The 27,480-nt window shown below is 39.0% G+C and overlaps 1 protein-coding gene across 1 annotated transcript in view; it reads left to right on the plus strand.

The window, feature by feature from the left end:
• Positions 1-27,480, plus strand: part of LRP1B (LDL receptor related protein 1B) — a 575,621-nt gene that overhangs the window by 234,063 nt on the left and 314,078 nt on the right. Inside the window, exon 7 of the mRNA XM_074145610.1 lies at positions 8,679-8,841. Coding sequence (XP_074001711.1) covers positions 8,679-8,841 — 163 coding nt within the window. The remainder of the gene's footprint in view (positions 1-8,678; positions 8,842-27,480) is intronic.

Consider the following 27,480-nt stretch of genomic DNA (forward strand, 5'->3'; position numbering starts at 1 on the left):
CCTTCATTCCCTAACCCTTTCTTTAAGCACTGACAAAGATAATCTACTTCTACAATATGCCCCCCAAAAGCGTTCCTTAAAGCGCCATTGCCTACCTCTGGTATTAAATTGCTCAGACTTTCTCTGGAGGTAATTTTCCTTAAATACTTTGTGTTGCAAAAGTAACTCCATATTTTCTTTACTTATCCTTAAAATTGTAATAGCCTACTGCTTTAGCGCCTTTATGGGAAAATGTTTAAGTGACCTTATTTTTGCGTGACGATAGCTTATGAAGTCCCTAATACCTGCAAGAGGCAGTACTAGGAAGGTGGAAGGCTGTAGACTCTTGCCTTGATGGAAGATGGTAAAACGAGGCGAGTGTTCCAGCCTGACGTAGCCACCTCGCTCTCCCCGCAGCAGTTCCCAGTCCACGTGCTCGACGGGCTGCCCATTGCGGCTGAATTATGCTTTAATTTTAACAGCGGATGACTTAACTGCTTTGAAGTAAATAACTGGGTTTGATTTACAGCCTCAGCAGATTTATAAGAAGCTTTTGAATGCGCAGTTAAAAAAAAAAAAAAGAGAGACTGTTATAGCTGTGTACCTCTATAAATCTGTCTTTATTGTTCAGCATGTACGCAGGCTACTGGGACCCCATTACAAGTTTACAATCACGGGGCAATGTGTTTGAAACTCGGTAATGCAGAATTAGAAACGTTAAGGGTTTTGACTATTCTTACTCGTTTCTGACACGAGATTGATGTCAGAAAATTCGCTCCTTCTAAAAATTATAATACTCAGGATTAAAAGATAGGGCCATTCGTGAGGCCCTTGTTTCATTGCTCCGCGCTTTTTCTTGCTCGTTTAATCTGTGGGCATCACAGCCAACTTGTCACTCAAGACTCAATAACAGAAAATTTGACTTTTTTTACTCATTCCTGAAACATGATGCATTGTGTGGTAGAATCATTCCGTAACACGAGTAAAAGAAGAAATATCCTAAAAAAATTAGGATGGGATTTTGCTACCCTGCTTTAAAATTCCTGGCAAAGGCACAGACCCAAGAATATTTGGGGTCCGCCACCGTCATGTTTCCTCGGAGTGCTCCGTAAACACAGGGATTTGTTACAAGAGGAAGGTGTTCCTTTTTTATTGTTATTGTTCTGTAAATCCCAGGGTTCCCGATGGGAGGAAGCAGCTTATCGTTAAACCTGCATTTCTCTCTCAGTACCGGCTCAATGTTCAACCTCAGCCAACGCACTCTAGCACGTCCGTCTTAATAACACTCCATTGCCTGACTTCCATCTGGAGGAACGTGCCTCATAGCGGCCTAAGAAACTAAGCCATAAAAAACCTGAAAATGTCTAGCTTTTGTGGAAATAGAGGTGTACAACAGGACTATCGCAAGGCAAGGTGTATGTAGAATGGGACTAAGATTGTATTTTGAGCTGAGCAGCAATCTTATATAGCTGTTTGCTCTTCCGCTAAAGAGGCCCCAGACTGGCTTCTGTGACCACGTCTCGTCATCAGTGCTCAGATATTAATTCAGAGAGGTGAGGACTGACAGGGATCTTGTAGGCCAGATTGCGTCACGGTCTTCGTGGAGTCCTTTGAAAGGTATGGAACGGCTAATTTTAAAAACTCCTAAATCATGTGAAGTGTCAGACGTTGGATTTTCTCTTCTTGGTAAGCGGCTGCATCCAGTAGAAGGATAAAAGTCTGATTTTAAACAGAAAGAGAAATGCCCATGCGGAATAAATGCCTAAATGCATTTTTATCTGTACCTAGTTGGAAGCTGAATGCTCAAGTCTCTGAGTGACTGGGTAGACTACGTCTCTGAGAGACTAGGTGTCTGCCTGAGCTATCAGGATGCTTTCATTAAGTATTCATAATATTTAGATTAGGCTCGTATTTTTGAAAACTCTTCAGCTTGGGGAAACTGCTATTGTCGAAGTGTTCACATTTATAGGTTTTTAAAGCAGTATCTTGTAATATCCTGTAGGGTTGGAAGAATACCAACTGTATTTTCGACAGTAACCCGATTTATTGAAATTTAAATTATGTTACTCAGCAAACAAGAGGAACAGCTTTCTTTTCTTTTGAGGAAAGTCTGGATGCTTTAAAGTGCTTACTTAAATTTAGTATGTTTTAGGTTTTCCACTATACTCTTTACCAGTAGTATTTAAGAAGGCTGATGTAATTCAAAGGAATTAGATATCTGAGAATGAATCATTTGAAAAAGATAGATGGATATCTTTCATTTGATTTTTCATTTTTAAACATATGCAATAATCGCTCAGGACATGGCTGTTAAAAGTTTAGACACCAGTGCGTCTAACTTACTGAATGGTGACATTTTTAATAAAAATTCTATTTCGTAAATGGCATTGCAGACATAATTACAGCAAATTGCTGTCAGTAGAGGGGGCACAGGAAAACCTATGCCAGCTTAACTTTCCCCAGCCACGGTGTCAGCATAAGGTTGTCTGGGCTGCTAATTAGGAACATTACTCTCAGAAGAGAGGCACAGCAAAGGCGCTGCTTCTGCAGGATTTCGCAGCCTGTCATTTTTTAACTACTATTTACCTGGTCTCACCATTACTGGCTATTTTAGAAAAAGAAAGGATTGCTACTGGTTTTCTCATTATTCAGAACTTGTCTTTTTACTCAGGTTGGGGCAAAAAGCCTACCCCCAAGTTGCTTGCTGTTGTTCTTTGGAATAAAATTAGTTTGTCTCTTAATAAATACATATTTTTATCCCTCTTTTTTTCCTAAATAGATAGTAAATTAAACTAAGCAACTCTGGCCGCGCCTGGCACATTATTATTTGCCTTCCTTACATAGTTCACAAAGCCTCACCTGCTAAAATCTCAGCTTTCAGTCAAAAAAATTAAAGCAGCATTTTAGTTGTGGAGAAGTAAAATGTATATATGTGGAAAAAAATACATAGATTGGGAAAACATAGGGAAAGGCAAAATGTCTCAAATACGTTGTCCCATTTTTACTTATTTTTGATGTTATCTCATTTTTCATGGTTTTGGCTTCCAGCAGGAAGCAGGAGGTGCTTCCTTAGCCAAAATACAGTGAAGGAAACTCTTACTTACTGGGGGCTGGTCTAGGAAAGCGAGCCCCGGCGGCAAACACTTACTGCCACAACAGGTTGTAGCGTGAGCAGGTGTGAACAGGCCTGGGAGATCTGCAGCTCTGTTGGCCTGGCCTTTGAGGGAAGGGGGACCAGAAGGTGACTCCTCCTGGCACAAGGCACTTGAGCACTACCACCCTTGCGCTCCTATATTGCACCGCCGCTGGGGATTATACTGACATCTTCCATGTGTTATGGTGCTCGTTACAGAAATGTTAAGCTCCTGAAAGTTTTATTACAATGATCCTCTCTTGCTTCTCGGAAGCATTTATTCCCTCAGCATATGGCCAACCGTCCAAACAACTGTTGCACAAGCCTCAAAACCACCGTGCTTCTATTATGGAATAAATTACACGAGTGACTCCGAGCAGACCTGACTCCCTGCGACAAAGCTGAGCTGCTCCTTGCAAAGTGGAAAGATTTGGATAAAATAGACCCGACCCAAACTATTTTATGTTTCTGTGGTTTTGGTGCAGTAAGAGTAGCAAACATTTCCCTCCCCACGACTGTGGTTTGGAGGCGGCAGTCATTGGAATCAGGGTACCTGCCCACCCGTGCTCTTTTATTGACGATACAATCACCACTTTTTAAACCATTTCCCCTTCTCTCATCTCCCCCAGGCAAGCCCAGAATACTTTCCGTGTGGAAGTCTGTACGTTACTTTCATTCAGAAGTGATCTATATGCATTATGGAAGAAAAATTAGTACCTTTTTTTTCAGCTTTTTGGGTAAATTAAGATCAACTTTTGCAAAAGAAAAAAAAAAGACAAAAAAATATTATTTTTAAGCATTTTCAAATAAATACATTAATTCTAGGAAAATGCAAGCAAGAAATCAGTACTGAATTGCCATATACATATATATATATATTTAAAAAAAAAAAAAGGTACAAAAACTATGCCCAAAGAGAAAGAATGGATCATGGTTCTACTTTCCCGTAGTAACTGTCAATGAAATTGTTGCACCTTGAATCTTGAATAGATTTCCAAGTTCCTTTAGGCACTCCTCACTGCAGTCATCTTCAGAGCAAGGAGAGTTTTAAGTATATAAGGCAGTAGAAGCTAAGTTCTTTCCCTTAAAATAGAGAGAGGTTGTCTATCTCTTTCATTATTAACTAGAAACATATGGACAGTGCACTGAGAATTTGTAATTTTAATTCTATTTCATCCAAAATCATTCCCCCGTTTGCTCAGAAGGTTCTAAAAAAGACTCCCAACTACTATGAGTTCCACCAAGTAGTTTGCTTAGATCATTTCTCACATTAAAAACAAGGGACGCTTTTACTGAAGTGTGTAAATGGAGAAAGATTACTAATTTTTCTGTTCGTAGTCTTTCTTCAACATCTGGAAAAAATGAAGTCTGTTAATATAATATTGATTTTTATAGGCGGTGCGTGTGCTGAATCCTCAATTACAACAGTAATATAAATACAAGAATATGGTGCTGTTTTTCCCTCTCTCCTGTTAACTGAAGTCTTCTTGTGCAAGTCTTGGTTTGAAATTGAAATAAATGCAGCAATTCATACGCTACAAGATACATGATTGAAAATTAAAGTGAAAGAAGACAGTCATTCAATACAGCTCTGACTTTCATAAACTGTGTTTTGGCCATAAGACATTTATTTCCAGCACTCTTTGAAGATTTAGCCACCCTCATATAAAATTGCTATTTTCTCTAAAGGTATAATAATATTTGTGTGTTTAACAAAATAGAAAATGTATACTTCTAGCCACGCTTTTTCTAGTGCCCATGGTCTACATAATGTCATTAACTAGAGTAGAATTTAGACTATATGATGTCTTAACTATTCTTTATGAAGTCCTTAAGAGGAAATCCTAGTTTTTAGAAAGTAATAAAGGAAGGATGATCACATTTGGCAGAAATGCTCCAAGGAAACTGTTAATAAAATAGGAGAAACCCTCAAAAATATATACAAGATTGCTCAGAATAAATATGTGTGTTTCCAGGGGGAAGCATTTCTTCTTAGAGGCTTCAGAAACTGTGAATCAAAGAAAAAAAGATTAATTACTTTAAAGATGTGAGTGGACTAGCCATCTGTACATATTGGGTTTTAATATATGAATCCAGAAATAGGCATGAAATGAATTCAGTAACTTCTTGAGTACAAGAATACATATTTTAAAAGTCCCCAGTGCAACCAAAACCTTATCTCTATGGTATAGAGAGCCAACTTGTGTGATGAGTGAAGAGTCATTCAAAGCCGCTTAATGCATAGCTGCTGGCGAGAGCAGAGATTAAAAGTTTGATTCATAAAAACTGTTATCTGCCAGCTAAGGGGATTTTGCATGTAGAATATAATTTTATGGGGGAGTGGACTTGGACGATTCTTTATAAACTTCTCTTGTGAGGAATCAGATGTGAAGAATTCTGTGCAAAGCGCTCGGTACAAAGAAGACGAACCCCAAACCAGATCGGTGGCATCTACAATGCACAACGTGTTTGTACCTGTTAAATGTAAATTCTACTGTGCATTGAATGTTCAGGTTAATTACTAGGTGTAATGAGCCTACCCCTTGCAAACAGCCTGTGCTGCTGGTGCTTCCATACCCTTCCCAAAGAACCTGCTGGGGAAGGGAAATAGGGGAAATAGGTGTTAGGAGCTACCGAAGCTTTTTGAAGGCTTTGACACCAAGGTTATGGTGTGAAATTGCTTCTGGATGTTGGACTTTTCCTGGATTGCTCAGCAACCTCAGTTTTAACTGTTTGGTGCAAATGGTTATCCCCAATATGACCTTCAATTAATTATCCTTGTTTTCTATATAAATTACCTGTTCAGTGCCATTTCTTCTGACGTGTTGATGAGTAACTAAGAAAAAAACATAGCCAACATTTTTTAAATGTGGATATTGTTACTTTAGCAGATCTAATAATCTGTGTGTGTCATGCCTTTCAGGCATATGTCACTTTTATGTAAAAATAGGTACTTTTCCCACAGGTTAAGAAGAAAAGAGTGTCCTCTCCAGAGGGCTGCTACTTCAGGTTGTTCCTTTTCCTCCACTTCCCAACGTATCGCAATCTTCCAGAGCGCTTGCTGCAGGAATTTAATTACTGGTTTCATTTCTACAAATACTTAAAATTGAATCCCTATTGTAACTTTCATTCTTTATAAATAGTATTTTCAGAAATGCCTCTCTTACATGGAAGCCTAGGGTCAATTTTCAAAACTCTCATGGAATCAGTGAGCCATAAACCTTTAATTCCATGAATCCAACTTCTGCAAATGGAAAGCAGACACATTGAAAATGCTTCAACTATTGCCGATTTCCAGAGGGACAGAGTTTTTCTGATATTTTTAAAAGCATGTCCTATATTTTGTTTGGACAAGGGGAAAAAATGCTTTTCCTCCCTGTTGTCTAAAATCTATTAGTGCTCGCCTGTGCCTCATGGTGCACCTGACATTGGCCTCCTCTGGAGGTGGGATACTGGACTAAATGGAGCATTTCTTTATTGTGGTTCAGCATATCTTTGTAATAGGAGCTCTCAGGAGGGAAGAGGCATAATATTCGTGTTGAATTAAAAGAAAAATGAATAGCAGAAGGGGAGAGATCTGAGCTAGAAGAGACAGCAGTGAACTGTGTAATGGGATGGCTGAGATGGAATGGAGCTGGTAGCTATTCCTGAGATTTTATTGAGTAAATCTTGTTTATGTTACCTGCACTTTGAAGGACAACGTGTGAGTCTCCAGGTCTGTTTTAAGTATTTAGGAAATACATGTCTCATAAGCCCTAATTTATTGTCAAAACCTACAATTTCTTTCTGAATTAAGTTTACTTTATATTCACCAGTGCAGCATCTGTGTGACGGTAGCAACAGGTTCTTTTTTGAATGCAGAAAAAAAACCTAAAAATTCAACTTCTGAAGGATGATAGAAATACAGAAAACTAAGAGTTACCCGAAAAAATCGACAGACTGAGGGAGCTGGGGTTGTTTAGCTTGGAGAAAAGGAGGCTCCGGGGAGACCTCATAGCGGCCTTCCAGTACCTGAGGGGGGCCTACAGGAAGGCTGGGGAGGGTCTGTTTACAAAGGCCTGCAGCGACAGGACGAGGGGCAATGGTTTTAAGCTGGAGAAGTGGAGATTTAGATTGGATATTAGGAAAAAGTTCTTTACCATGAGGGTGATGGAACACTGGAACAGGTTGCCCAGGGAGGTGGTTGAGGCCCCTTCCCTTGAGATATTCAAGGTGAAGCTCGACGAGGCCCTGGACAACCTGGTCTAGTTGGGGGTGTCCCTGCTGACTGCGGGGAGGTCGGACTAGATGACCTTTGGAGGTCCCTTCCGGCCTGGACCAATCTATGAATCTATCTATGAAAAAGCTACTACGTGAAATGATATTTTATCACATCTGGCTTCTCTCACCATGAAAGAAGTGCAACTTATGTTAGCAGTATTTTGAAACCACTGTAATATAATTAATATATATTTTTAAAATAAAATATAAAATGAAATCATTAATATTTAACATTGGAAACATTTAACAGGAAATATAGTAATTGAGTTATTCTTAATTTAAGAGTCACTAATTCTCTTACAGGGTGGTATCAATACAGTACTGTCAACAAGAATAGGAAGTAAAGAAATCTTAGTTAAATTAAATTGATAGTTACATTCTTTGAGCTTCTTTATACCTTTGCTCACTGTAACAGTAAGGCTATATATGGACAGGTAGGTTGACTTTTAAGAAGAATGCAGGATTTAGAGTGGTTCCAGGATCCCACAAAAAAATAAAAGAACTGGCATCTTTAAAACAGTTGCGTTAGGGAGCTGTGAAGCTGCTTTAGCCTCCCGAGAAGGAAAACTCCCGGCATCATTGTTAAGAAAGGTCTCTCTCTAAGTATCACGCAGACAGCTACGTTAATGCTACTTATTGTGGCAGTTGAATCAGAAATCTGGCAGCATCCAGATTTCTCGGAACTACAAAAAAAAATAATTGAAAATGAATGCATGCACACGCATGTCTGCTCTTACGTACAATGGTTTTAGACATGCATATCTACGCACAGGCTTTTCTGAATTTCTGTGAAGTATTTATTACCTGGGTTTACTCCCCTTTTAACATAACAAATAAATTCTTGGAAGCTTTATCAGCGCAGCATCCCCTCGGTGTAACAGACCTCCTAGAACACAGGATTTGAGTGGCTTCAGAGGCTGCCTTCCCACTGTGACCTGCGACCGCCAGCTCTACGCACCCCTGTTTCGCAGACACACCGTCCTGCAGCGATGTTGCTTCTGAATATACCATAAAAAATTAACAATGACGAACTTTAAAATATTTAAGAGAACTATGCACAACTGTGTGTCTTTCATACCCTTGAGTTTGCAATCAGAGTTTTGTACTTAAAAAGGAAAAACTCTCTCCAACCAATATTTGTGTGCTGAGAAGTGGATTCCTTATTATGTACCATATAATATGTGTAAAACCAGCTTGAGCTCTTTGAGTCGAGCATCTGTGTGGTGAAGCAGCTAGTGGTTCAGTTATTTGTATTACAATTGCACTTCTGAGCTTTTTTCCTTTTTTTTTTTTTTTTCTTTGGCAGATGTACAGCAAATAGCAATCGACTGGATCACCGGAAACTTTTACTTTGTGGATCACGTCAGTGACAGGATCTTCGTGTGCAATCAGAATGGGTCAGTCTGCATCACCCTCATCGAGCTGGACCTTAACAACCCTAAGGCCATAGCGGTTGATCCAACATCAGGGTAAGGTTATTTACCTGCATTAGGATTTATTTCATATGATGTGTGCTTGTCTGTGACTGTATATGGTATATCTGTTTCATTCAGGTGTTTTTAAAACGTTTTCATTGCTGTATTGAGTTATTTGTGTAGTTGCTATAGCTAAACAGCAATGCATAATGAACTGGTAGCAAGTAATTAACTGTATTAATTGCAACATGTGCCACCTTCTCAAAAATGGAATTGGAAATGAAGAAACAACGTTGTTCCTACTTTTCATAAAATTTTCTTTTGCCTCTGTGTTTCTGTAAGTTGTATTTCTAGCTAGATTATGTGGATAAGGAACTTTTGAGGGTTTTTTTACCGTACCCACTCAGTTGCAGGAATATTGGAAATGGCTTTAAGAAGTTTAATTGCATAAAAAAGTTGAAGAATTTTTACTCTGGTTTGGAGGGTCAGCTAAAATGGTAAAATTACACTGTATTTGCTGTTTCTCTTCTATAGATATGTTCAGCATCACTTGGGAACAAAGCCCAGCTTAAAATACAGGGTACTAAAAGTCTTACATTCTATAACAGTCACCAGCTGGGAAAAGTTTTCAAGCGAATGATGAAGTAAAAGCACAGCTAAATAGGAATAGGATCAAGTTAATTCAAAAACTAAATTTTGGTGAGGATTTTAGACCAGGGGTATTATCTCGGTTTTGTTAGTCTGTAAGTAGTTTAGACTGAAATGCCTGGTGGAATACGTCCTAAACTGCCATAAGCCCCTTCTCAATAAATACAAAAATATTTACTGTAGAACAGCTTGTCATCCATATGTGGACTTTTGTCACTCTATTTAAAGCCTGATTGAATATTAAGATGCGTTATCACAATGACTTTAATTCTGACAAGAACAGCTTGCATGTAAAGTTTACAAAGAAGTTTTATAATGTAATTCTTGAATATAGCTGTATTTCTCTCCGCAGCAGATGGTAAGCCTGCCTTCATCTGACTGCGGAGTTGTTTTAAAAGAAAAATAAAATTTCATGTATAAATTGATTTTTCTGCAAGTTCTGATCTGAAAGAACTTTAAGCTTTCAAATTTGCCAACAGCAGCCTTTTCTTTATACATTTGCTTGTATATTCTTTGCTGGATTTACTAGAGGAATCCAAAGCTTGTCATTAGCTAATCTTATCTGTCAGGGGTGTGAGAATTGTGCCCAACCCCTTGATTCTGTGAGGAGAGGTGGAATGGAAAGAGAGAGACCATTTTTCCTTTGTTTGTTATCTGCTACAAACCATTCTTATTCAGAGAGTTGCCTTTTCCAGTGCCATATACGAGAGTAAGAGTGTCTTATTTTAGCGTAGGTAGAAGTGCTGGCCTGCGGAAAAGACCAGAAGCGTTTATGGTATTTCAGAGTGTGATTCTTCAGAGCAATGCCAAATTATTTCAGGATGGAAACACTCGGTGGAAATTTTTCTCAGAATGCATGTTTTGCATTTCATCAGTTATTTTTTTTACCGGGCTTATTGGCAATTTTTTTAATTGTCTGACATACCTTATTCTGTTAAAGGATCTCTAATGTACATTTTAACTGATAAACCCCATCTTATATATTAGTTCTCCTTGTTTGTGACTGGGTTTTGGTGCAGAATGCAACAGATAATCAAAAAACATTCTGGCTACTTACAAATATTTTGTTCCTTTTTCTCTTTGGTCTTTTTTTGCTTTCTTTTTATTCTTTTATGCTAATGCGAGTTGAGACATATTTCTAAATCAAGGTATTAGCATGGTATTGCTGTCTAGGTAACTTGCTGGTTTTATGTTATTTCAAGAATCACAAAAACATCCATATGAAAAAAAAAAAAGTTGCATGTTGAGCACTGAATAAGTGAGTTGTATAAAAATATGTGTGCAATAGCTTCTTAAGGCACCTATGTTTATATACTGTAAGCATATGATTATAAATCACGTTTTTGTGGGTTTTTTAAATTTAAGTACAAAGCCCAAGCTGTTCTGGGAGGTTTCATCTCCTGCAAGAATTACATATTAAGGTATTAAATGTGATTACGTTGTAAGGTATTTGCTCCTCTATTGTGCATTGCTGGCGTAGCATCTTCATTGGCCCCAGCATCCTTCTACAAGCTGAAGGTCCACTCGCACAGAGGAGATCGTTTCCATTGCTAAAGAATTCAGAGCTTGATTGCAAACCTTTATATCTATGATAAACACCCTGCAGCAGCACGGGGTCAAGCCCTACCATTCTTACATGTTCACGTCTGTGCTGTTATGCGTTTAGTTATTTTGTGAACCAGGAATTCTGCATTTATCAATAGAACAACTAAAGCACCGGTGGAAAACGTCTTAATTCTGAATAGTTCTCCTCGCTGCACTCAAGAATATATTTTGAGTATGATTAATTTTACATCTCGTTGCCTGTGATTTTTGTTAGATGTTTAGTGACGAGGGTTTTATATATTCTTCTATGAGCTTACAATGGATCTTGAGCTACTAAGCTTATTTCGTATCATACAGTGAACTTTTGTTATTATTCTAAAACTGAACTTTAAATTGAGAGAAGGAAGATTCTGCTGTTCAAAAACCCCTTGAACAAGCATGTTTGTGGTGTTTCTAATCTAAGCATGTTACTTTGGTTTAGGATTTTAGCACTTTTATCAATCTGAACTGTGTTTCATGTTTTGCTTATTCCAGACTATGTCTAATGGATGCCCACCTGAAAAATTCCCCTCCCAAGCAATGAACTAATAACTTACCCATGTAGAAGTTTTGCAGTAGTAATATTCATCTGTTACGTCAACTAATTTTCAATTACAGGTTGCACAGTATAAGTACCAGACCTGTGTTAGGGCCATTACCAGAGGGAAGGGCTGTGTCTCCACTGATCCCTGTGGGTACTTCAGAGTCCAGACTGGGCAGTGAAATGTATTGAAAAACAGTAGAACAATTCTAGCAGGAAATAAAGTGAAAAGAAAACAGAATCAGAGAGGGAGAATAAATCATTTTGGAACAATATATTATCTATCAAATGCTTTTGAAGTAAGATGTTTGGCTCCGTATGTCTACAGTTCATAGTTCTGACAGATTTTAATATGGGACTTCTTTTCTTCCATGGTCAAGAAACAGAAGCTATTCCTTTTGCTGGTCCTTGAAATTGGTGTAGAATTAATGATGGCGCTGATGACTGTCACATGAAACAAATATGAGCTGAGTTAGAATGATTTTGTCTCTAGCTAATGTCTTCCTTCAGCGTAGGTCTGCTGTACTCGTGAGGAATGGCTTTTTAAAGGATTTCAGCTAGTTTGGCAATCAGCATGCAAGTTCTTGAGCCTTTGATCACCGTACATATGTGATAGGGAAGGTATTACATTTAAAACTCACAAAAGGACAGATCAGATATAGGTTGTCTCCCAGCTTTGCCACAGACCAGCTAAGTGTCTGTAGACAAGGCATTTTTAATTTTTTTTTTTTTTATGTCTTGATATCCCCTTGTATTTAATAGGGAGCATAAAATGTGTGTTATTATCTGATATTTGGATGCATTCAGGAACATTAGGAATTAATATTGTAGAATGCACTGCTAACTGTGTACATCTACATAGTTACACTGTAAATATGTATACTTAATTACCTCCAGCATTCAAAGTAAATTATTGCCTTCCTTCGCACCATGATGGCAACAGAGAAAGTATAACGACATTTTACAAAAGGAAGAAAAGCATTGGAGTGGGGAGAAACTGCAGTTCCCACCCAACAGGAGCACTTGGAACGTTCAGTCCTGACCGTACTGCTTAGACACCTTCCATACATGGAGTACATGGAGTAATATATATATATATATCAGTTACTTAATTTCTCCTCGGACCCATTTTCCAATTTCTTTGGGAATGCCAGGAACTGGGGAAAGGCAGGAATAGCAGACAGGGCTGTTGGCTCAGGGCTACTCCTCTTTCCAGAAATGTGCGACTGGTAACGATAGCTCTGATGCTATTTGGGATGCTGATCATAATTTTCTACTATATTTCATAGGCTTATGGAAGAAGATGAATTTTAAGGAGAGCATTTGAAATGCAGAGGGTATTGATCTAGCACCCACTTAGAAAACTGTTCCAAACATAAGGAACTGTGTGGGGAAAAGGGCGCGGAGGGTGAGATTACAGAGAGGATGTGCAGAGCAAAACCGGCGTGTGGGAGGATGCGCTGGGAGGGAAGAGATGGGTCCAACATCAATCACTATAAAGGCAAGGAGTACTGGAGGGGGAGAAGAGGAGGAGGGAGAGGACGGGAGAGGATGCCCAATTAGAAGCTGCAGTCATTGAAATGGGAGCTTGTAACTACCATTTAAGAGTTGCATTAGCAACAATGGGGAGAAAAGACTTACTGCTAAAGAGATTTGTAAAAGGAGCAAGCTCACACTTTAATACTGCAACAGTGTGTGTCATGTAAATATTTGAATAAATCTTTTAATCGGCTTTTCCTTCTTCTATGTTGTAGAAATAGAAAAAAACAAACCACAGACAAGCTCTGCTTATTTCTTTCACACAACATTTGTAAATGTATACAGGAAGAGATTGTGATACGATGATGTTAAAACAACAGCAACTATTAGCGTGTTATGGTGTTACGTACCATTTCTTGGTAATGTTAATAAGTCAGGGAAAAGGGAAAAAAACCCAAACAACTGCACAACAGCAAAAAAAAAAGTAATATTCTATTGCATTTTAAGTCTGTAATAGTGATCAGTTCATAGAATCGTAGAATTGTCTGGGTTGGAGGGGACCTTTAAGATCATCAAATCCAACCGTAAACCTAACAGTGCCAAAACCACCACTAAACCATGTCCCCAGGCACCACATTGGTACCTTTCTGCTCCACAAAGGTGAACAAGGAAACAAGGGAAGAATGAATAGCTTAAGTTTTCCCCTTCCTCATTCCAGGAATTTGTTCTAATGAAAAAAAAAAAAGAAAAAAAAAAATTCCATTTACTTCCTCTCTGATTCTAAGGGTTCTAAACAAAGATTTTTCTGTGGCTAAAATTAAGGCTGCAGTATGAAAATAAAAATAATAATAATTAAAAATACATCGTGATATTTTGGAAACACAGTAGGAAAATTTGCCTGAGTCTAAAATTTCAGAAATAGGAGAAAGCAAGGGGTAAGATGACATTTTGAAATGCAGCCTTCTGTATAAGGACAGAACTGAGCAGCATCTTTGAGAGAAGGTTTAGAAAAGTCATAAGAAACACTTGTTTCTGCCTTTTAAAGTTGTTTTTTGTTTTTTTGGTTTTTTTACTTGTAAATTTATTTCACTTCTGAAATAGTTCTGGTAGGCGTAAGAGGGAGAAGTTGGGGGTTGGTGATGTGAACCCTCTTATCGCTGAGAGCAATTAGCTGCGGTTGCGTATCTCCTTACTCAAGCCGTGTGTGATTATACTCCTGGGGCGTTTGCATTTATTGGACAGATCGAAACGTAACGTAGGGTCCACTGAGCAGTTCACGCTAGAAAGCCAAGGGAATGGGAAAGCTTTTACACATCACTGAATCAAAAGGAGATAGTTCCTGAGGTATGGAAAAGCCATCCCAGAGGATGGAAAACAAGTCTTAACAAGTCAAAGAAATTTTCTTTTCTTTCTTTCTTTCTTTTTTTTTTTTTCTTTTTTTTTCCTGTGAAGGTATAAATGATGTTTGGGGCTGACAATTCAATGTATTTAGCAGCATGGGAAGACTTGTAAGCCAGTAGGAGCTATTCTTCTTGGTGGGATGCTAGAAAAAAGCCAAGAGAGAATTTTGCATGGGTAAAGCCTTTGATGGAGCATCTGACTAGACAGTGCCTGAGGCCAACCCTGAAATCCTGTATTACGAAACCTGCGATAGTGAGAAAAGAGCAAGTCAGCTGACAAGGTGGCGAGAGAGCTTTCTGAATCAACTTTACTGAAAGTATTTATTTTTTTTTAATTTTCTGTACCTATATCTTTCAAAAAGAAATTATTTTAAACACGATGAAGAGAGTTTGCATTTACCTTTTATTTGCCTTGAGTTAAGCCTGGTATAAGGTAAACGGATGGGTAGCAAAACACACTTGCAGAGTAAAGTGGGCTCCTGGGTGACACCGGGAGGCATTTTGGCATTCCCGCAGACCCCTCTCTACATTCAGAGGGCGAGAGATGGCGGGTGCCGCTCCAGGACCCGGAGAGGAGCCAAGCTGGGTGGCACCACTGGCACTGTGGGCTGTGACAACACACTGGGCTGTGGACCTCAGGATTTTGGACCCTAGTGAGAGTATTAAAAATATCTTTATTTTAATCCCCTCCTTCCTTCCTCCCTCCCTCCCTCCTTCCCGCCTTCCTTTCCTTTTTTCCTTCCTTCCTTCCTTCCTTCCTTCCTTCCTTCCTTCCTTCCTTCCTTCCTTCCGTCCTTCCTTCCTTCCTTCCCTCCTTCCTTCCTTCCTTCCTTCCCTCCTTCCTTCCCTCCTTCCTTCCCTCCTTCCTTCCTTCCTTCCTTCCCTCCTTCCCTCCTTCCTTCCTTCCTTCCTTCCTTCCTTCCTTCCTTCCTTCCTTCCTTCCTTTCACTTTTTTTAATTAGAAATCCTTGATTTGAATTGTTTTCCCCGTTTCACCTGACTAGTGAAGGGTTTCCCCGTGTTGGGCCATGGAGAGGCATGGCCTTTTGCCTCTGGCCTCTTGTTAGGCAGTAGCCAGAGATAGGGTGATACCCAAGGGATTGCTCGGGTAGTCAGAGAGGAAGAAAAAGCCTTCAGCCTGACCTGGCACAATGCCCTGACAACGCAAGAAATGGCAATTGGATTTTGAAGGATTTCTCAAACAAGGAAGAGGCAGAGAAAGTCGAGGAATTTGTTATCAATGAGGAGACCGTGTTTCTTACAGGGGAGGAAGAGAGCAGGAATGGAAAAAGCAGGGAAGGTCAAACCAGTATATATTTTTCTTTATTTGCTTCATTGTTATTTAGACAGGGGAGTCTTTCAGGATAAAAATAAAACATCTACACTTACTGTCTGCTGCCTTTTTTATTCTCTTTTTACTCTCTTCTCTCTGAGCTTTTATAGCAGCCACAAGGCTTGGGAGACATCCCTGAGTCTTAAAACTTTTTCTTTTTCCTCTCAGATTAGTCACCATTTTCTGTTGATCAAAGAGGAGTGTTATAATTGTGAAAGCTCACTTTTAAACAGCAAAATCATTAGTATTTTAATAACATGCCATTATTAAAAGAGCTCAGCTCCTTTTCTTGTCACAAAGCAGTTTCAAAGAGCTGTAAGATACATATAAGACACACTAACTTCTAGAAAGTTTTAAAGGTGACCTGAAAAATAATCTTCTTCATAGAAAAAACACAAAAACAGCCAAAAAACTTTGTAAAACTAATCATAATATGAAAGTTTTCATTAAGAATTCAAGTTTTTGTTGCTCATCCTCCCCCTTCACAACCTCTTTCAGGCTGTGAACAGTAGGAAATGGTATAATGGTGGAGCCAAAACTACTGAGAGGAAAAAAGAGACTTAATCAGACCGAAAAAAAAACATTTAAAATTCTTTTTACCTTTGTTGTCATGTATTTAGCTGAAATGCTTGCTAAACATTTAGGAAAAATAGGGTTTGGTTTTTTTTTTGTCTGATGTCAGGTTTTCGGGAAACTGCTCCCAGTTCTGTGCTGTGCCATCTTTTCATTTTAATTGTTGCTAACTAAACTGAGGCATAAACCTCTGTCACCTTTACATTTCCCCCCCGAACCACATCTCCTTTGAAACTTTGGTTCTGGTGCAGCCGTACAGATCCGCTCACCGGGGAACCTCGCTGCTGCTGCTGCTGCTCTTAATGACACAAAGGAACCAGGGGTGACTTCATCTGCTCTCCTTCCCACAGTAACATGGCATGGATTTGCATTCATTTGCAAACAAAAAATAGAAGAAATAATGTTATTTTCTTCAATAAACAAATAGGATTTATGACTATAGAGAAATAAAAGCTTTTATGAAACAGTTAATACAGCTGAAGCATATTCACAGTCACTGATAAAATTGCAGGAATTAAAATATCAAGCTTATTACATAACTTCATTAAAAGGGAACTCATTAACAACATCAGGTAATAGAATTGGATCAAAGGGACTACTGTAATCAAGAGCATAAAAATAGAAAAAGCTCGAACAGGTTTGGTATACGCATATTTTCAAGCAATTATGGGAATGCATTTGCTATTGTGGATTTTTTTCTTAAACAAATGTTTCTGAAATTATTAATTGATGATGAAAATTAATATCCAGTCTTTTGAGTAGTTCTGAAGATGTAATGGGTACCCAAAACAAGTTGCATTCCAAGAAAAAACAGGTACTGGTAGCAATGATAATCTAGGAGTAATAAAGAATATATTTTTCCAGTGATCATAAAACTTTGTGAAAGAGTTGGCAAAGCAAACGCTGGCAGCGTTATTAGAATCACTTAGTGCTGTTCTGAGCGATGATATTATCTAATAATCACTACTACTGGCTGCAGAATAAAAAGCTAACTGGTGTAATACTGAGGAAACAGCTCTTGCAACAGGAACTTAAGTTAATTTTTCTTACACAGCATGTGCCCAGAAGTAGGTTTCAGAGCTGTGTTGCTACTAGTAGGAACGAGATTTGGGTAGTGTCAATAACTATGGAAAAAAATCAGTGGGAATGCAAAAACATTAATGAAATCACAAAATAGCTATAGTTTGTAAAGAAATTGCAAAAAAAGAAAATAGCTTGTAAGTCAGAAAGGCTTTTTTGCACTTATCAAAAGTTGCCTTTCAGCTGGTTGGTCCAGAGGACCTTGAATGCAGCATCACTCCTCTCTCGCTTGGCTCAGGTTCTCCTGAACCCACCTGAAGAACTCAGCTGTCATCTGAATCCAGCTTCTTCGTTACCCAAACTGCTGGTTTTTTATGGGGTGCCCCTGGTGCTTTTGGTTACTAAGCATTAGAACCGCCTCAGCAAACCAGGCTGAACACACCAACAGCAACAACACTCATAAAACTCCATGAGTTTGCTCGGGGCGATTCACAGCTGATGCAACACATGTCCTCGCGCTCTTGTTTTAAGCTGTCTCTGGGTAATTAGCGTAGTTACTCTTCTGCCCGTCCTCAGATCTCTCTCTTTCAGTCCTTAATTAAGCTTCTGATCAAAACGTTCATCTTTTACTGAGATTACTGTGAATCTATGAATTAGAATTTGTTATTTGCAAAGGAGATGGAAAATGGGCATGTTATTCTGCCTGGTCTGGAAGTCTTGAAGTATTTTTTTTTTTTTTTTTGTAATAACTGAAACATCCAGGCAAAAGCTACATGATTTAAATCACCCTATCAATGATTTTCTTCAAGATGAAAGCAATTAAGCTAGAGAGAATTGAGGCCACTTTGTTTCTGAATGAGAATATAAATGGGAGTTTAAGGCACTATAATGCATGTACATTATGTTCATGTCCATTTGAATTCTCCTTTTATTTTTTACTTTTTTTTTTTTTTTTTTATTATTACCTGATTGTCTTCTTGTCTAACCAGCTTCTGTAAGGTCATTTATGTTGAAGACAGGTTCTGATATGAATTAGAATACTGCCTGAGTGGAAGAACAGAAAAATAACTTTAAAAATAGCCCATTGGGACCCATCTTTTTTTAAGATGTATTTTCATTATCATGGACTTGGAGAATTCGTGTGTGTATATTGAGAGAGACTTTTAATTTTTTTCTATAAAATGAACAAAATTAAAAAGGTAACAAAAAGGTCATGCTTAACCCAGATGCTGTATTATGATGTTCTAAAGTTTCCCAAATCTTTTTTTCTAGCGATGACCACACATTTCTCGTGTTGTTTTTACATTAGGCTTTGTACTGTAGCTGTACAAAATTGGGTAAACACCAGGTTTTCTAATAATCTATTGTCGTGCCATTCGTTTCCTTCTTCGATGATGATAAATCACTGCCTGTGTCCATGCGGTGTTTGCAGGATAAAAACATTGGCGTTACTCTTGTTCTAGATCAACCAGAGCTACTCACACTCGCAAAAATGATGAAACCCATTCATTTAATTCATCAGCGATATGATGATATCATTCGGATAGAAACCTGTTTTACATGCATAGGTAGTTTTTCATAATGTTTTTCCAAATTTTCTCTTCCTGAGGTTTCTGACCTGTCAGTGCCCTCCTTGCTGTGATGAACGTGCCTTGCTAAAGCTCAGCTGAAACGTGAGCCCTTTTGGTGGAAGATATAGAAAAGATGAAGGAAAATCTGGTAATAATAAAAAGCAATAAGAGATGTAAAAAAAGCATGGCCTGTGTAAAACTTGCAGGAACCATGGTAATCTAATCTAGAAAAGAGAAGGTTGAGAAAATCCATAACTATTTTCTATAAAAGACTGGTTAAATAGAAAGGTGGTTTATTATTCTCCTTGTGAAAGAAAGGACAGGGAAAAAAATTTAATTAGCAGAGGCTTTGATACATACAGGAAAAATTTAAAAGGCTGAGGAGACGTTAGTGTATGACTCATGTAGAAGTTGTAATCTCTGTCATTAGGGATGCTTAGGACTATGTCTGACTGGCAGGGATATTCTAGCCTTGTGTTACACTTCCTCGGTACGGGAGGCTGGGCCTATCTCTGAGCTTAGAATGTCAAAGAATGGGATAATAGAAGAATAAATGTATTTACTAACATTTCAGTGGGGCTACTTAAAAAGTGCAGCTGAAACATTACTGAAGTAACAATTTGTTTTATTTCTCTACTTGAAAGTATTGGAGAGATTTTAAGGAAAAAGGGTCAAAAAATAAATTTTTGGGTTTTTTTCCTTCCCTTTTTTGTTGTGTTTTTTTTTGTTTGTTTTTGTTTTTGTTTTTTTGGGTTTTTTTGAGGTGGTAGGATTTACTGCAAATGAAACTGAAAACTGGGCTTTAAAAGGATTTTGATACCAAAATAAAAAAAAATGTGTAATGGAACGTCTGCAAAAGTTCCTGTCCACAGGCTGCATCCATGTCTTTTAAGAATTGCCTTGATTTTAACAGAGACTGTGATTGAATTGTAAGTTGAAAAGTCGTATTTAGTTTTGCATCCGTAAAGCAGTATGAGCAGCTTTTTCCTGTTGTGGTTGAGAAGGCGAATTACTGCGTTGGGTAGAAGGTTATGGACATTTTGGGTGATGAGCAGCTTTTCTTTAATGATGAATGTTTCCAAGCTACTGACAAAATTTCTCTTTCTCCTGTTTCATCAGTTACGGAGCTGTTAAATAAGTTGTGTAAAGTTACCTGTTGAAATACACACATACCTTAACCCACGGTGGAAGGAGAATCAACTACTGCTTTACCAGAGAGAGAACTACAGCAAAATAACTGGAAGTTGGGGAGCACACACTTTCTTTAGTTTTCAAAATTAATATTCTCTACTGCTCGAAACTGGTTTTTGACTTTAAAGTTGCTCATTACCAGTTAGCTTGAGCTAGTTAATTCATTTTCAGAGATAACACTCGCATACACACACACACAAGCGCATGCGGACACACACGCAAAATGTTGTCCAAGGTTGCAGTTGGCCTAAGGCTTAGTATTTCTAAGCTACATTTTGGACAGTGTCCAGACTAGCACGTGAAAACTTGCTTACCTTGAATCAATGGGTAATTAGCTCGTTGAAGATGCAAACTTTTAGCCTAGAGAAGTCGAGAAGAAAGAAAAAAAAAAAAATCAGGAAAAAAGGTGGTCTCATTGGCTCTGCTTCAGCAGATCATTTTTATTCATTAGGATTTGACAGCAAAGCTACAATCCCCAAACAAAAATACTCAGGGATTTATATTTAACAGATTTTAAATGAGAACATTATATGAATAGCAGGATATTTGAAACTCACTGCCTTTTTTTACCTGCTGAAAAACAACCACTTATGATCTTACAGTTTTGTAAGTTTTACAAATGTGCACTTTTGCTCACAGACTTCTTCGGGCACAAAAATTGTGCAGCACCGCCTCTTGGCTGCTCTTATCCAGCAGAGTGATAATATATGGCGCTTTCTGCTGGCACGGCTCATTTGTCTGAGCATAAGGAGAGGAGAATAAGCAAACTGCTTTTCCAGCAGGGATTACACTGACTTCAACAGAAAATCAGACCTCTAACCAAAATATTTAAATTGGAACAGAAGTTGGTTGACTACACCAAGCCAAGCTCTTGTTTGTATTCCTGAGTGTTTCACATGGTTTACTGATGTGAAAGTGTTACATCTTCTGAAAGTTCAAGGATTATTTTTTTTTGTTTGCTTGTTTTTTGTGTACTAGACTCCCTGTTAAATGAATGCTTTGTTATTTGTCGTGTAGACAGTTTTCTGAAGGTAGTAATATTTTAGTATATCATAATACTTCAGTCTATGCAGCTCACATTTCAAAAATTGATGTATATTCTAACATCTTCAGAAGTGAAATCTTAATATTGGCACTTAAATGCATGTTTAAACATTCAATATACTGGCAGCTTTATTTTGAAAGATTTGGGTGCCTACGGGTCATACCCAATTCACTTTGCAGCTGAGACTGGTCAGAGTTGTTTAAGTTAGGGTGCCCATACAGTATGTGTGCGTGCCTGGGTGTGATGTACACATCAAATACACACGCCCAGGCATTCATGTCTCTGAGCACAGCTGGCTGGCACATTGTAGACCACAGCGACTCTCAGCCTTAATGAAGCTTTCCTCATTTATCATCTCCATTTAGTAGGAAGGACATGAATGAGGTAGGGATAGTGTGAAGAGGAAATATTATTCTTTTTTCTTGGGAAAGAAAACTGAATTCTCCAAGGGATTTTGTCCCAGATTTTAGGAGAGGATTCCTGTATGTTGCTGGTGAATTATTTTAGTCAAATGTTCTACAAATCACTACTGCTTATGTATTTCGTTTTATTTGAATAGCCAGCATGAGCCACCTGTGTCCTTGGAATGCAGAAGTTTTGACTGTGTTCAGCTGTCCGTGATTTGGAATAAGGTTTTGAAAATATAATGTCTCAGTGTCAAAGGCAAAATCAGGCTGTGCAATATCAGGCTTAACATATTTTAAGTTGAGCAGTCATGATGAGCAGGTAGGTTTGAAACTCTGGGTTTACGTTCTATGGGAGATTACTTCATTTAAGCCCGGGAGGATTTTGTGAAGAAGAATTCATTAATATGTGGGAAGCAGCAGGAGACGGTGGTGCGAACACTGGAAAAGTGCCCGCTCGGAAATGAACAGCTTGGTATTCAGAGCAGGATTTGAACAAAATGCATTTCTGTCGAAGGGCACGAGGCTGCCCATAATGTAAGAAAGCAATAGGCACTCTTCAGGGCAGCAGGCAGGGTGTTTGGAAATAACCATAAGCATGGATGTCCTCAAAGAATTTGGATTGGTCATATCATGGGATAATTTTAAACAACACAGGAATCGCAGTACTTGCTAACGTTTGAATGCTGGAATTTGTGCTTGTAATATCTTTGATGCAAGTTTTTGGTTTGTTCTTACTTATCTCACAGTGTGGAGATAAGTTACATAAATCCACACCCGCTCTCCCTTTTCATGTCTATATGGAAAAAAGAATAGAGATTAGAGTTAAAGGTTGAGGGGTCACCTGTTTTATCTCCTCGTTTGAAGGCAGAACAAACTGCCCTGCAACATTCCTCAAGGAGGTTTTGTCTAACAGATTTGTAATATTCAGAGAAGAGATTCCAGGAACACATTCCTCACCTCTTACAACTTCAGGTTATTGGCTTTAATAAAGCCAATATTCAGCTGACATGAAGAATAGTTTATTTCCCTCCTCTTGTAGTGACTTTTTAGGTACTTCAGGACAACTTACAGACCTTCTTTTAATCTAGACTAAGAAAACTCACTTCCTGCAACATTTTTCCATGTATTCCCTACCACCAGCACCTCCTTCATCCAGACTTCTGACTGTTTAGTGGCTGCGCTTTGTATAGTCTCCACTTTGTCTCCATTTTCCTAGGAAGCTAAGGGAAGTTGGAAAGTTTGTTTGTTGTAAACGCTTCAGGATACTACTTGATATTTTTTTCTGGAGCTTTTCCTTAGCACTGTGATGTAACTGACATGGGGCTAAATTCTGGGTTAGGCGTTACCTTGGTAAAAGAGATTTACTCATTCTGATTTCCCTCTTCCGGTTATGTTTTTCTGCTCCCTCTTGTTCTTTCCGCGCCCTTCCAGCGGTCTCTCCCTCCACCGAGGGAAGTCGACAGAGAGCAGTTGGTGTTGCCACGCACTAAACCAGGCCTGTAAAAGCATCCAAGACAAACAAAAACCAGTTTTAAAACAATGCTTGAACATGGGCACGGCGGGAAGTGACTTACCAAAACAGAGCGGGCAAGCAGCTGCCAGAGAAGATGCAACGGACTCAGTGGGAGAGTAAGACCAACTCAAGCTACATCTGCTGCTGTTGAGAGAAGACTGACAGGACATGGGACCTTTATGTTTGCTTTGAGATCTTCCCACCCTCTAGAGCCTTTCCTGAAGACCTCTTGCTGAGCCAGGTGCTCCCTACCTTGTAGATGATTCACTAATCATTAAAAAGAGGGTTGGGGGGATTTTGCACAGGAGTAAGCTGTTGGTTGGTTCAGCTTCTGGTGAAATCCAAGTGGACATACAGTTTTTCCTATGCATCCTTACTCAACTGCATCCTATTTCAGTCAGAACACTATGATGTCTAATTCTCCTCTCCATATTGCTTTTCATCCTTTACTTTTTTGGGGCTGTTTTTAAAAGCAAGATGTGTTCTATATTCTCTTATCCACCATTCGTTATTCTTAAAGATAGTTTTCTTCTGCCCAGCGGAACTTCAGAAAATTATTTCTACAGTCTTTCCACTTCCATTTTTTTAAGTGACAATGGAAGGTGCGGAGAGGCACAGCTGCCAGAGTGTGGGAAGTGCGAGCTCCTGCTTGTCATCACCTTAATGTTACGCTGCTTACAGGAGAGCAAGGTTGGCAGCGGTTGCTTTTCAGCACGATAGTGTGTGAGCTGGCTTGTGACCCTGCTGTAAGAAGGAAAAAAAAAAAAAAAATAACCACGTACAGGATAATACTGTTTTTAGTAGGAGCACAGATGCTGAGAGATACAATGCGAAAGCTTTTTGACAAGATATTTATTACTGTGAATATCCACACACAAACCGCAAGACTGCATAAGGATATTCATATCTTTCATCTAATCTATTCCATAGAGCTAGGGCTGTATGATCTGTTTCCCTGTTGCCAGTTAGTAACAGGAAATATTACTTGACTAAATTCTCTTAATAGTTTTCAGAAACATTAGCATCGGAAATATTTCCATTCAGTCTGTAGGTAGTTAATCAAGTCTGTGTTCATCTGTCCATACAAGCTATAAAGTTCTGCAATGAGCATCTAATTGTAATTAACATCATTGACCGGTTAGACGGCGTGAGCAGCAAGGTCCCCACGAGCGGGTGCTCTGTGCCTGCTGACGGTACGAGCTTACACCAGATGGGGCCCGTGGTGCCTCCTGTGCCCCACGGCGCTTCCTCCGCTCTCTCTGTCAGAAGCTGCTTTTGCTTTCTGGGAGATCCTTATTACAAGATGTTTGGGGTTTTTTTTGTTGTCCAAAGACCAACTAGCTCTATCACCTTGAAGGCATCGGCTTTAGCAGATGAAGGCAGCAGGTGATACTGGAAACTTAATATTTTAATGTGAATTTTTGCTTGCATTCTAGTATAGCAAGAATTAAAACCAGCAACCACAAAGTGGCTGTGTGCTCACTGCGGCACTCACAGGCAAGCTGCACTCATCCCTGACAGCATACTGCTCTTAAACACGGTCTTTTCTTCATTTCATTGTAAAACTGTGCACAATTGTTAGCATCACTTTAAGTATGGAGTTAATGGATGTTGGGATATTCAGTTTAAGACATATTGTCCAGCCCTAACAATTTCATCGGTTAATGGGGTTGCAGGAGAGCACAAGACCTGAAGTCAGGGGCTAAAGTACCACAGCTGTATTCCAGTCGCTGACGCCGAGGCAGTGGCCTTGTGGGGCAAACATTGTCATGGAGACCACGAATATGTTCTGTGGACAAAACAGCGGTGTGCTTTGACTGCCTGGATTTATACGTATATCGCACCCCAATAAGCAGTACGCGTGCTGCTCCGGTTTTGCCGCAATACCTCTGACCTTTGGGCTCCTACAAAGTAGAGCTCTGAATTCCACAAAGTTTAGAAACCACAAGCAAGGGCAAACCGGGATTTCAATAAGCTGCCGGTTTTCTTTCTTTCCTTCCCATTAGAGAAATGCAACCCTGATGTGTATATTGACACTTCTCTCCCTTTCGTCTCAGCTGGCTCCAACAGCAGCTAGTTAAAAAATTGCACACAAACAAGTTTGGGCATTTGCATTCAAGTAAACGTATGGATGAAGGGGCTGTAGGACTGCCTGTAATGCATAATAAGCTACAGAAAGCAAAACCAGGGAAACAGCTGCAGTCAAAATCTCCAGAAAATTCCGCTGTCAGCTTCTGCAACCGACCGAGAACATTGCAGAATAAACGTTCCTGGATTTTAATGTTCCGAGTAGCGCAACTAAACAAATACAACAAGGATTATCCTCTAATATGTTAAATGGCAAACGTTGTCTTGCAGAACGATAAATAAGTTTGGGTACCCTACAGAGAAGGATTGCGATCCCAGGCAGAAATACAAACTTGCTTGCTTACACATACAAAAGATATTACACCTCTGCAGCTGTTCAACATCTGTCCCCTGAAGATAATGATATAAACACATGACAAACAACATGTAAATGTCTGGAAATTAATATACTTAGAATCTTAGCCAGGGAAGGGAGAATGATGGACAAATCAAATGAAGTTACTGCAGCTGGACCACAGATATATGACAGTATAAAACTCCAGGAATGACTCCAAAAATAGAAATGTGGTACAGTCACAAGTTCAATCACAAGTCAGTGCCCGATCTGTGGGGCTTGTGTTTGTTGCACTGGCTTTTAACCAGCAATCTGCAGAAATTTTTGGATTGCATCTGAGGGTTTGTAAAAGGTGAATGAGGAAAGCAAGCTCATATATAGACTATTGTACCATACACAGACGGGGTTTCGTAAGACAGCTGCCTTACAGGGCCAGTTTTCCACAGAGAGAGAAAAGCATTGCACCTAGAAATAAAACCCTAAAAGTATTGCTATTAGTAGCCTTCATAATAACACCCCCCCCGCTCAGGTCTCTCTGTATTAGATCTCATTTTAATAATTCCTAGGCCTCGAATAGCACACGGTTTGATTGCAGTTTGTATAACTCCTTTCTATTTATCATTCGCATATTTAAATGCACTTTAAATGCTCAACTAAATAAACACAATGCAGATTACCACTTAATATATTAAATGCCAAATACTATCTTGCCGAAAGCCAAATAAGCTAGCTATTTCTGGTTTGGCTTAGCTCCATTTGCACACATACTGGGGCTTAATGATGGGTGCTTTATTCTATCATTTTATTTCCTCGCTGAGCTGTTTCAGGGGGAAAGAGACTGTAAAAAAGACGTGAACTTCACAATTACAGGGTCATCTCTATGATCGAATTTAAATATATGGTTTTTAGTGTCTCTAGGCCATTGCTGCTTCAGTTTTGAAACATCACTTTGGAAAGCTCCAATTCCTTTCTCTTACTGTGTCTTGTAGAAAAGAAGGTACAATTTAGTGCTTAAAATGAGTATGGACAGATGTAGAAAAGATGATATAAAATGCCAGGTTGTAGGCAGCACAGTAAAATTAATCTGAAATCAGACAAACAGATAGAAGGAGAAAATTGGTTAAGGTGAGACAAAAGTATGTGAGGAGGATGTGGAGAACCTTATTTGGAGAAGGAAATCAGGAGGACGGTCAAGGGAAAGAAGGAAGAAAGTGAAGAAAGCTTCAGGATGAAGACTAATACCAGGGTGTTGCAGATGAAGATGACATATTAGGAAAAGGAAAGGACGTGATCGCACACATTCATAAAAACCCATGCGATTTGTGGACTGTTCCCAGGGCACAGGTTTTGTTTTGATTTACAGTTTGGAGGATGAGTTGGCCGCAGTTCGAACCCAGACTGTCTGCTCTGGAGAACCCTGCTCTCGGGATGTACACCTCCCGGGGCGTACAATTTCATTTCTCTGTGCTTTCTTCACTTGGATTTTACTCGTTAACAGTAAAGAACTACTGTAGAATCAGATAATGAAGTCTTACAGGCCTCTTAGAATAAAAAAATATGACAGCCTAATAATAACCAGGGGCACCTGGGCTGTATTTTCTCCTCAGCATGTGGTGGGTTTGAGAGCTCGCATTAACAGTTTGCCATGGATGAGAAAGGTAATTCAGCCATTGTCTATCCTCTGAAAGAGACTGTGGTAGATAGAAAAGCTCTGACAGTAGCTTTCATATGTTTATGAAGTTTTAAGTTATGTCTTGCTGTCATGTAAGTAATTACATGCAGTTATAAAATGTTTGTGTATTCAATAACCCTTGGTAACATCTTCAGTCTTCCAAGCAGCTAGAAAGCAACTATGATCCTCCGTAAATGACAGGTTTACCTGGTGCCTCCCTGGATATAGTCACACAGTTTATAAGTTCCTGAATACGTGTCTGTCCGAACACCCCAAAGAAAAGGAAGGAAATAT

This window comes from Numenius arquata, chromosome 3 (assembly GCF_964106895.1).
Source record: "Numenius arquata chromosome 3, bNumArq3.hap1.1, whole genome shotgun sequence".
In the NCBI taxonomy this organism is placed as follows: domain Eukaryota; kingdom Metazoa; phylum Chordata; class Aves; order Charadriiformes; family Scolopacidae; genus Numenius; species Numenius arquata.